This window comes from Scardinius erythrophthalmus, assembly GCF_964197995.2.
Source record: "Scardinius erythrophthalmus genome assembly, chromosome: 18".
NCBI classification, from domain to species: Eukaryota; Metazoa; Chordata; class Actinopteri; order Cypriniformes; family Leuciscidae; genus Scardinius; species Scardinius erythrophthalmus.
This window is the reverse complement of record NC_138238.1, coordinates 12,479,223-12,491,840: the sequence shown is the minus strand read 5'-3', so window position 1 is coordinate 12,491,840 and position 12,618 is coordinate 12,479,223. Positions and strand designations below refer to the sequence as shown.

General features: G+C 36.1%; 1 protein-coding gene across 1 annotated transcript in view; it reads left to right on the top strand.

Moving 5' to 3' along the window:
• The window catches only part of tbkbp1 (TBK1 binding protein 1), a 49,174-nt gene that overhangs the window by 17,453 nt on the left and 19,103 nt on the right, over positions 1 to 12,618 (top strand). Inside the window, exons 2-3 of the mRNA XM_081392555.1 lie at positions 4,599 to 4,840; positions 10,774 to 10,899. Coding sequence (XP_081248681.1) covers positions 4,616 to 4,840; positions 10,774 to 10,899 — 351 coding nt within the window. The 5' untranslated portion in view covers positions 4,599 to 4,615. The remainder of the gene's footprint in view (positions 1 to 4,598; positions 4,841 to 10,773; positions 10,900 to 12,618) is intronic.

The window sequence follows — 12,618 nt, the reverse complement described above, 5'->3', positions numbered from 1 at the left end:
AGATTATTAAATAATTCAGAGGGTGTACGTGCTGATCTACCAGTTAGAACATTAGCATCATTTCAAGAAAATGTGATGCCCACCACATTATTAAGGCAAATGATGTTCGTTTCAATCTCATAATGATTTTAGTGACTTTACAATGAGCACATTTAAATGCGAAATAATTAAATGCGAAATAACGCCAAATAATGTGCTTACATATCAATTTGGGTATTAATTCATTGCTTTAATTAAATTTTTTTTTGTCATTTAATAATGATGAACTGCAAACGAGTTCCTGAAAAAATCTCTGTACAAATGTGTGTGTGTGTGAGAGAGAAAGTGTGTGTCCATGTCTGTGCCAGTGCCATTTAGGCCCCAGGTAACAAATGACTTCCTGTGGTAATTGCTCTAATGAAGCAGGGAGGAGAGCTGTGGAATTCTTAATAGGTGTGCGGAGAGTGTAAGTGTTAGGTGCAGGGGAGAGAAAGACAATAGGTGAGATGGAGGAAGATGGGAAGATAGATGGTGAGCTAGCCATGGAAAGACTGTCCCATTTGTCTGTTTTCTCTTGTATCTTGCCAGGGTTTTAAACCCTGACAAATTGTCAGATCCATGTATAATCCATGTGCTTAAATTCTTGTTTTCACTGAGACTGGGATGGCTGTATGTTTGTGCAAGAGAAGCATTCTTGTCAATAGGAAGCAGGGGCATCATGCATCTATTTGTTTTAGGGGGCACCAGTGGCAGGAATAAAAACATTTTAACAACGGACTTGTCTTATGTAAGACAAGTTAGTCTAACAATAGTTTTTAATCAGTGAGCAATGAGACCCATATTGAAATACTGGTTGCAGTGCTGGGTAGTTAATTAGTAACTGATTATATGTAATCTGGATTATGTAATAAGATTCCAAAAATTAAGTACTTGTAATTAGATTGTTACATTTTAAAATACTCGTAATCAGAATATTCAATTCAATTCACATTTATTTGTATAGCTCTTTTCACAATACACATTGTTTCAAAGCAGCTTTACAGAAAATGCATCAGTCCACATTACAATTTAGAGTGATCTGTTATCAGCGGTGACTAAGTTATGTATTTCATAAATGTACATATACAAATCACAGTTAGCTAAAAGAAAAATACAAATTTATACAATGTAATAATTTAAGTACAGTTACTTTCTATTGATTACGTTATTCTCACAATGGCAGTAAATTATTCATTATTCATTGATTCTCCTTACTACTTGTGTTCAGAAGGTCTTCCAGGTTTGCACACACAGACTCTGTCATGTTCCTATCACTGAAAACTGAGACCCACACAGCATTAATCACTGGATTTACAGACATCTATTTTTAATTTAAGAAGTGTATTCTCAACATTGCATATCAAATCTTCTGATGAACACATGCATTATTATATGAATTATAAATCAGTGAGTAATTTAACCATGCAGGCTTTTGTCTTTCAAACTCATTGAAATGTACAAATTCACATCATTTCATATTTACATGCAATGCAGGGATTCACCAACTTTTTTTGTCAGCTGAACCTAATATATTTACTTCAAGTACCCACTTAGATAATTTTTCAAGGCATGTTCACGGTTCTATGATGTTGATGATAATAATAATAATCATCATCATCATCGTAGTATTCATTGTATCAGTTTTAGTAGTTTTGTCCAGATGATGATGATGATGATGATGATGATGAAAGAGTTCAAACAGGTTCAAATAAACAAAAGATTTATTAATAAAACAAGCTCAACTTATCCACAAGTAGAAAGGCTTCGTAACTGTGACTCACTAAAACCATGGTAACAAATGAAGAGCGGGAAACAGGTAACTGAGAAAAACAAACTAAAAGTCCATAATACGAAAACAAAACAGGCAGTCCATTACAGTAGTAATATGTTTTAACTTTATTTATAAAAAAAAATAAAGTCTGAAATATATTATATACAAAATATATACAAAAATGTATTTGTGCTTCACTCTGAAACATGCAGCACATTATATTTTACATTATAATAAAGAATTGTATATTTCTTACTTGTAATATAATTATTTAAAAAAAAAAATTATATATATTTATGAAAAATAAAAATATATATTCCTTTATTAGAATACAGAATATATATATATATATATATATATATATATATATATATATATATATATATATTCTGTATTCTAATAAAGGAATATATATTTTTATTTTTCATTAATCACGCAAAATTGCAGAGAACCTTGACAGCCAGTCAATGCCATTTTTATTGTATGAAAAAGAGCGACATTGAAATTTTCATAACTTATTTTGAATTCCACAGGGAAAAATTGTGCAACCCTATCGGATTGACCGAATGTATGCATGTAATTAGGTGATTTCTGACTGCTGTGTATTAGCCAAACATTTTTTTTTTACTATGATAATCATGCAACTATTTTATCAGAGAAACAGATTATATGGGCATGACACTTCATTATGTTTGTAATAACAGACATCACATGAGATAAGTGCATTGTGCTGCAACTCCTTATGCAGCACACAGAGAAGCCCTGAGTGAGAACACACTCGCATTAATGTAGTGGGTTGGAATGTCTCTAAAGTGATATTCTTCCACCTACACACATTCACACCTTCATCAGAAGAGCAATCTCTCCCCCATGGTCATGCTGCTTAGCCATGCCTGTGCGAATGTATTGGTGTGAGTGGGTGTTTTTCTGGATTACCCTGAAGGATGGAGAGAAAGAGAGGGAGTAGAATACACCCAGGAAGAGGTCCAAGGCTTCTTTGTAGGTTTTTTTTACATTGGTACGCAATTGATCAAAAATAGCTTACTAAGTAAGAAGCATCTGACTCATTTTGTGTGCAGTTAAATCTCCTCACACCTCTGTGGTGTATCAGATGGCCGAGCTTATGCTGCATACATATCCATATTATCTTAATAAAAGGTTACTCCATGTTAGCTATACATGTTTGTGTCCTGCCTTGGTGTTGAGTGCAGTATTGTCTAGTGTGAATGCATGTTGTTGATGACACTGGAGCGATTCATCATAGTGTGGACAGTGGGCTGTGAAGGCAACACACGGGACTAATAGAGCTACACCTTTACACACATGACTGCCTGACACATCATGCATTCAAGTCAAGTTCAATGTCTTTGAGCAGTTACTACAGTTAACAATTGTCCAAAATTTGGAAAGCTGTTCCAAAATATTAGGATGCACAATGTATTGTTACAAATTATTATTATTGGTTATCTGCCAGTATTATAATCAATAATAAAATATATTATTATAAATTATATAAAACTTTATTATACAAAACTAAAAATCTTGTTTAGTTATAGAAAAATAACAATTTAGTAACGCTGATAAATGTAGTCTTTAGCCAATTGTACACTATTATTCAAAAGTTTGAGATCAGTATGATTTTTTATTATAATTTTTTTTTATTAATACTTTTATTCAGGAATGATGCATTAAACCTGATCAAAAGTGGCAGTGCATTTTCTATTCATGAAATAATTCTGAAAAATGTATCACCCTAAAATAGTGTATATTATAATGTTGTGGTGCCTTCATTTACTTGTAGATTTTCAAGTTGATATTTCATTTTTTATTTATTTAGATGAAATCTTATATAATGTTGATAACCATTTAAATACTAGCTTATAATTATTGGCCACAATTGTAATATTACCATTATAAATGTTGTTTGGAAATATACTATTTTTACAACTGTACATAATCAAAGCTCAAATGTATGGATACAAATTATTTCAGTCTAATAACAAATGGGCCAATTACAAAATATTACAAGTATACACAATATTATGTATTGCATTGTTAGCTTAGCAACATGCAAACAGCAAACGATTGCCATCGATTGTGAGTCATATCTCCTGTGTGGTTTGTGTGAGAAGCACTATTTATATGACGCATAGAGTTGCTGCCTATGTAGAGCGCTCTAAATCTGTCACTTAAGAGGTTTCATTTCAGATAGGATGTTGCCTTAAAGACGACAGCTAGGCAGCTCATTAGGTTTCGGAACACAGTTTATATGTACACTATCAATAAAAAATGTAAATTATTGCTAATTTTTGACATGCCCAATTTTCTCTCCAGCAAATTTAATGTCATCGCCATGCTGTATTTGCAAAATTTGCTACCCTGTAGAAGCTTGTAAGAAATGGCAGCTGTACTTGTGATCTCAGTCATTGTTGCTAGGCGGTGATGTCATCCTCTTAGCAGCACAGCATGTACTTGAATCAGGTCATGCCGCTCTGCCCTTTTATGTATCTCTGGCTTTTGTCTTCCTGAATAATTGATGACGTCTTATTGACTGTGGTCGGTCCATATTTCCCCCCCAAAAAATTACCAAACATATCCAGTGTGGTTGAGAAAGGAAATAATTATCCTGAGTGAGGGTGAAGTGAAGCTTATAAAGGGAAGAGCACGCTCAATAACAGAACCATTGAATAAGTGATGAGAAGAAGCGATAAATTATGTTCAAGATGAAAGGACAAACCTCCCAAGGCTGATTAGCTCACATTTTTGATGCACATAAACAACCTTTCTCTTTCTCTCTCACATCTCACAGGTTGAGGATCAGGAGTCATGGAGTCTCTCTTCGGGGGCCAGTTGGGCTTGCTGGGGGGTAACGAGGGTCTGAAAGAAGATGGCTGTGGGGTGGGCTGGTCCGGCTCTCCCTTATCAGAGGATATGTACTCTGCCTCCCACTTCGCCCTCATCAGCGCATACCAGGACATTAAGACTCGACTGGCTGGCCTCGAGCGAGAGAATGCAGACATCAAAAGAAAACTCAAGATTTACGAGATAAAGGTACAAAACGCCTCCAAGGTCCTTTAGCCTCAGATATCAGCAGTGGTCACCTTAGATGTCGGCCGGTGTTGTAACTACCGATAGTGTGGACTGGCATTGGTAGACATTTATTGTCCACATGCTACTGTAGATAAAATAGTCTGTTAAACCTAATTAAAATTTGAAAATGAGTCATTTTCAAATGGCGTTGCCTATCAAATTAGTTTTTACTTTACCACAGTGTAGGGATGCTTAAAGGCCCATTGATGTACCTTTGAACGCGCAGCTTTGTATAATGCGTTGACGTAATTTCCACTGAAACAAGAAGCTAAGGTGGGGCATATTGAATGGCCCCTCACCCTTTTAAAATAGCCAATAGTGTTTAGTTTACCTCACAGACTGCAAGTCGTACTTGACAGCACCATGGAAGCGAATCTGAGCGCTGATGATACGTTGGATTCAATAATAGAGGTGTGAAGAAATTCTAGCCATTTCATTCTTAAAGGAGAACTCCGGTCAATTTTAACATTGAGCTCATTTTTTTGTAAATTTGGAGTGCTGTCAATACAGAGAACAACCACAAAAATCGGTGTTGCCTACACCGTGTTATCCTCTTTTTAAAATTTGCACCCTGTTGACTTCAATGGGGCAAGTTTTAAACCAGCTTAAGCCTTTTAGCCTCTTAACATCCTTGATGTGTCATTACAAGTGCACAGCTAATGTGAGTGATTCTTTCAGAGTGATCGCGGGTGAATCTGACTGCAGTAGATGTGAAAGATATTAATAAAAATGATGTTATTTCAGCCAGCGCACATACCTGTATTTACATCCTGTTTTCGGTCGAAGTCCATAGTAATCGATTGTCAAGTTCACACGCATAGGTTTAGTTACCTATGATCATGCGCGTGAACTCGACAGAGTTCCCGGAGTTCTCCTTTAACCAACGTACAGTTAGAAAACGGAATAAAACTCGAGCGTTTGAGCAACCGAGCACACATCTCAAACCCATATTGCTCCGTGAAGTGTCAACGGTTGCTTTGGCCAGGTGGTATTTATACCATAGGGAGTGGGACGCTTTATATTCTAGAGAGCATTTGATTGGATTTGATTTGATTTGTTTTAATGTTTGTCTCCTAAATGCAAATTTTGTTATTGATTTGGAACACACCAGCTTATTCATAACTTTAAGGCTAACATATTCATACTAAAAGCTAAAAAACGGCCTTTATATATGACATAATCATCCAGTCAAAAGTAGGGTGTAGTAGACATCCTTGTTAGCCCTAAACCCTTTTCTCCTGCCTCATCTCACATTAATGCAGAGACTGTGACATGGTCACAGACGTTGAATATAGGACATTTAATCAGAGTGAAGCAGAGTGGACACACGTAGCAAATGATAATATGGTTACCTCATGCACAGCAGAGAACTGCGCTGAGAAAGAGCATAAAGCAATAATTAAACTAACCACGTCATGTATCAAGCAAGCCTACTTGATGCGGGTAGATGCCAAATGTTTTATATAACTATTGTGGAGTTGCTTTACAGTTTTCTTGTGAAATTATAGTGATCTTTGTGAGTTCAGCAGCTGAATACTGATTTGAGCTTGTCAGAGTTTATGCTAAGCAAATAACATTGAGTTGATTAATGACTGTGGCATGACAGCACTCATTAAGAGCTGTGCCTGCTTCATGTATGAAAGAGCTTTATTTATAGGCCAGCTGACACGTGAGCCGAGCTGTACATGAACAAGTGTGCGTGCTCTCTGTAATTAGCATGTCACGCATCCACATAAAAACGCACAAAGCCACTTATACACACAATGCAAGATGCTCCTGATGCTGTTTAGATCGCTGTTAGGAAAGTAGATCACGTCTCTATTAATCATTAAACATGAACACGTGATTATTATTCACATTTAGATGAGAATGTTTATCTTCCTTGGATTACAAATCAGGAGCACAATGCTTGTGCTGTGCAGTAACACACTCAACAGAGTGTGCAGCTGGTTCATTTGATGTGATCTTTTCGTACGACTAGGTAGGTTGGACAGATTCCAGGTCTCTGGGGAGCTACAGGTTGTAGATGCTCCAGACTGGGTATTTTTAAAGCTTTTTGGGTTGGCCCTGCCCAAACATATGCATGTATACGCACCAAGGATGGCTAGGCTCTGAAGAACAGCTGTTTTTGCAGAAGGAGAGAGAGAGAGAGAGAGAGAGAGAGAGAGAGAGAGAGAGAGAGAGAGAGAGAGAGAGAGAGAGAGAGAGAGAGAGAGAGAGAGAGAGAGAGAGAGAGAGAGAGAGAGAGAGAGAGAGAGAGAGAGAGAGAGAGAGAGAGAGAGAGAGAGAGAGAGAGAGAGAGAGCCTCCAGGGTTCTGCGTTCACTATGGCTCACTGCCTAGTAAAGGGCTAAGAGTGGGGAACAAATGCACACGGCTCTCAAAGCTTGTGGGAGTAAAAATGTATAAGATAAGATCCAGCACATCAGTGCACACAGCATCTACTGATATATATTATAGTGTGTATACTGTATGTCCTGGAAATTACCTAAAACACCATAACAAATACTGCTAAATTGCAGATGAACTTGATCCCATCTGAGGGCAGTAAATAAAAAGGTCTAAAAAAAAAATCCTTTCGGTGTTGCAAATACACTATTGTTCAAAAGTTTGGTGTTGGTAAGATTTTGTCACAAGGATACATTTATTTGACAAAAAAAAAAAAAAAAACGTGTTACAGTAAAAACTGCAACATTGTGTAATTTTATTACAATTTAAAATAACTGATTTTCATCCCTTTGTTTTAATAGAATTTAAAATGTAACGTATTCCTGTGATGAGAAAAATGAATTTTCAGCATCCATTACTTATTATTTAGCCATTATGATCCTTCAGAAATCATTCTGAAATGCAGAAATATAGTACTCAAAAAAAATTGTATTAATTAAAGGTGGTATCAGCGATTTCAGGCCCAAACATAAATGATCACATTAATCTAATATTTCGCTAGCTGCACGCCCCATAAGCATGCTGTCAAAAAACGTCTCTCTAGGTAGCCTAGGCTCTGAGATCTGCACACAAAAACAGCTGTTTTCAGTCTGTTTGGCCAAACAATCAAAACCCAAACAGATAGTGTTCCAACCAATCACTGACAGGGGCGGGTGTTGTGAGATTTTCGCGTGCAGCCGTCATAGGCAGCCGTGCACGAGCGCAAAACCTCACAACACCCGCCCCTGTCGATGATTGGTTGGAACACTATTTATTTTGGTTTTGAGTGATGTTGATACCAACTGTTTTTGTGTGCAGATCTCAGAGCCTAGGCTACCTAGAGAGACGCGGTTTTTTGACAGCATGCTTATGGGGCGTGCAGCTAGCGAAATATTAGATGAATGTGATCATTTATGTTTGGGCCTGAAATCGCTGATACCACCTTTAATGGTGAAAATAGTTGTGGTGCTTAATATTTTTGTTGAAAACAAACTGCTAACTGCTGTTCTTTTGAAATATAAATCTTTTGTAAAATTATAATGTCATTACTGGCCCTTTTGATTAATTGAAATCATCCTTGCTGAATAAAAGTAATAATTTCTTTTCTAAAGAAAGAAAGAAAGAAAGAAAGAATGTATTTATTTTTTGGCTTTTGCCTTTGTTTTATAGGAAAGGAAGGTGGTGAGAGAGTAACAACAAATGTGCTTCACTATACCTATCATCTGGATATATGCCCAATGCTTTTCTTGATCATTTCATAATTGCTTGAGAATTTTCACAAGCATCTGTTAACCGTTGCCAGAGCGCGGGCGCACTGAAGCGTTTTTTTTTATAAATAGTTCAAAGTTACTATCAGATTTAATGTTATACCTTGACAAACTATACATCATTACAAAGATATAAGACTCAAGTTTCAGAATTTGACCACTATTGTATTCTGAGAAACTTATAGCGACAGTTATTTCTTAATTTGTGTCAGGAGTTATGAAATGAAAAAATGAGTCGATACCTTTGATATGAATTATGCGCGTCAGCCGCTTTCATTCATAAAAAAACTCCCGTGCCGTCGTCATGACAGCGATACACAAAACAACGTCCTTCCGGGCTTTTAGCTAAAAAATGTGCAGATTTGGAGAAATATTGATATATTCTCATAGGTTTACATCAGATTTCTATAGACAGGAATAATATTTATTGAATTTATACCCAAATGCGTCGATGTAATCATTATGAGCGTTTGCATACTCTGTTAATGTGTTTTCAATTCGGACCAATAGCCTGAGGGCGCCCTCGCCGCCCTGTGCACAGTATTAGAACATGAAGAAGTGCCATAATCATGTGACAATCCAGGAAGCCTCGAACACACACACAGCTAACAAGAGATCGCGCTGTAACTATGGCTGTAACATGGAGATACAGTCGTTTTGAAGACAATAAACATGTTTGCTATGATATTTGAGTTACTTGTGTTTTTCAATCCATGCCAGGTATTTCCATAATAATAGATTATATTTATAATGTAATGCTAATCTATATAGATAGACTATCATTGTGCAGAACAGTATATAATAGTATATTTTCTGTCTGATTTTTTATCTGAAGCCAAATTAGATCACAGAAAATTATTTAAAATACTCGATTTGCTTAATAAAGTAAGTTTATAAGCACAAACCAGGTTTTAATCTCATAAATTGTCGTGTATTGATGGTATGCTAAGCTAACATGCTAGCTAGCCCTAGGTGCACCTGCCACCTAGAAGTTATATTTTTATTATTTTTTGAATGCTTACTGAAATGTTTCTTTATTCAAGAAATGCATTTAAAACAGTTTAGAATGTGAGGTGAACTTTGAGAAAAGAAATTAGTGACTGAAACCATATGAATAGCATGTGAATAGCCAGTCGTTAGTAACTATAATGCAGACAAAAGAAATGCATATTTAGAGCCATAACCAGGCTGGAGAGGTGTGAATGTGTGCAGGGGGAGACTGAGACTGAATGGGGATCGTTTGCACCACAAAACAATAAAGACAATATACTGCATAGATGGTAAGAAGATGACAATAAATATCAGTAGCATTTTAGCTAAAGTCACATGACATGGTCTTAAAAAACATTTCACTAAATACAGAGTTTTGGACTTATTATCTTAAGATTTTAAACATAAAATGTTTAGACATGTGGCATTAGCTGTAGTACATTTCTAGATTGCTCCAGTGCCAACTTCAATTTTATTTTCATGAGGATGTTTCATAAAAAATAATTTCTAATAACTTTACAAAACTTTGAAGCTATTTATAACAATTTTTGTCATTATGACAATAATTAATTCTACATTACAATAAACTGCCAGGTGTCAGCTTTCAAATGAGATCATACTTGTGCTTTTAGTACAAAGGGTTCATGAACTGTATCTGTTTCAGTTTGGGTATGTCATTTCTTGGGATTTTTCAAAAGTGGGGTTGCAGCTTAACAGGTTAAAAAAAGATCTCTAGACCTCATTTGCATAGAAAAAAAAATGAAAATTTGTGCTAAAAAGAAAGACAATGACTTCATTTAAACAGTGCTACAGTGCCCGGTTAAACCAGATTGTGGGTGGTTGGTGAATATAATGATGGTTTGTGTGCCAAAAGTGGTACAACTGTTTAATGAACTCAAACCCCTGGTTTCACAGACAAGTCTTAAGCCTAGTCCCAGACTAAACTGCATGTTTGAGTTGTCCTACCTGAAAGCAACTTGCAAGGGCATATCTTAAAATATGTCAATGCCATTGTTTTTTCTCAAGATTCACACCAGTAATGTTTTTTTCTAGGGCATGTTTATAAAAGCTACTCAAAAGTCCTAATTAAACCAACGCCTAATCCTGGCTTAATCTAAGCCCTGTTTGTGAAACCAGTCCTAAATGATTCTGTTTAATGGCGGTTTGTGCCTGTGATGACCCGTGTCACTTTTCTTGTACGTGTGTGTAGTTCCCCATGATAAGCGAGTTTGGAGAGGACAGAAACTCCTACTGCTCCTTTGAGCCCAAAGACACAGCGCTGCTCCAGTCAGAGAATGGCAGTCTGCAACAGAGAGTCAACATGCTGACCCTCGAGGTGAGAGGACAAACACATATACACACATACACACATGCTCCTCTTTCTGGACTGTATTTCATCTGTTATTCTGCTCTTGTTATATTGTGATTTGGCTATATTGTTTTGTAAATCTGGATTACACAACACAAAATGGAAAGATTATAGAGTTACAGTAATACGATTAGTAGGGTAATGAAGGACAACTTTTGAATGCCCAGTCATTCATGACAAAGGCCTTACGTAATCTAGACCACGAAGCGTTCGGTTTTGCGTGCCTGAAGCCCGCTCTCAATCGTCTCCCCCGACTGGCTGTGATGTGGAGTGTAAATGGGAAGATCATACTCTCTCTCTGCATCTCTCGGCTCATTGCCTGGCGAAGCGTCTCATTAATTAATGATGCTTGCTATGTGTTTCCATAGCCACCCAGCAGCCTTCCCTTCGTCGAAGAGACAGATTTCTCTTTGTCATCTGTTCTTCTCTCTCCCACACCTCCCTCGCTTTTGCTGACGTTTGATACTTTGTGTGTACATTCCTTATTCTTCCCCTCTATCATCGCTTGACTGTGGATTTCCTCCTTTATTCATGTCTTGTTGTGTTTCATTCTTTACTTTTTTTTTCCCTAACACCAAAGAGCTTTGCAGTCATGAGCTATCGCAGAGATCTAATGCAGCGCAATTGCAAGTAAATAACCCGTTCTGTTATTTTTCTGAAAATAAGCTACTATTATCTGTGAAGCCAAAGGATCATTGCGCAGAGGTGTGTTATATGATAATTGAAGTAGATGCTTATGTGTCTGAAAGTGCTGGCAACGACACAAATGCATTTGTTTCATTTTTATATCAGGTAGAACACCCTCTGTCGATAAATGTTTGTACTCTTTTTTCCTAACCTGTTTCTACTGACAAGCAATTTGTCAGAATGTGAAACTTGTATTCAACATGAACAGTTGACAGAACAGTCACTAGCCCTTTCGCCACTCAAAAGCTTACTTTTTGTTGATCTTGTACATCCATGTTTTTGCCTTGTAAACATAAACTTTGGTTTTCTGTTGCTGATTTGTCAACAGGATATAGCAAAAAATGAAGAATGTCATAAACTAAGGAATCATATTCCATTGTTTTTCAGCAAAAGTGTGTTAATAAAAAAAAAAAAAAAAAAAAAATATATATATATATATATATATATATATATATATATATATATATATATATATATATATATATATATATGTATGTATATGTGTGTGTGTGTGTGTGTGTGTGTGTGTGACCCTGGATCACAAAACCAGTCACAAGTCACACGGGTATATTTGTGGCAATAGCCAACAATACATTGTATGGGACAAAATTATTGATTTTTCTTTTATGCCACAAATCATTAGGATACTAAGTAAAGATCATGTTCCAGGAAGATATTTTGTAAATTTCCTACCATAAATATATAAAACTTTTATTTTTGTGAGTGAATGCAGCACAATCACGAACATAAATGGACAACTTTAAAGGTGATTTTCTCAATGTTTCGATTTGTTTGCACCCTCAGATTCCAGATTTTCAAATAGTTGTATCTCGGCCAAATATTGTCCTATCCTAACAAAACCATACATCATCTGAAAGCTGAATAAATAAGCATTGGTGTATAAATCTCAGTTTCAAAAAATTTACCCATGTGACTGGTTTTGTGGTCCAGGGTCATATATATATATATATATATATATATATATATGAAGAGTTCAGA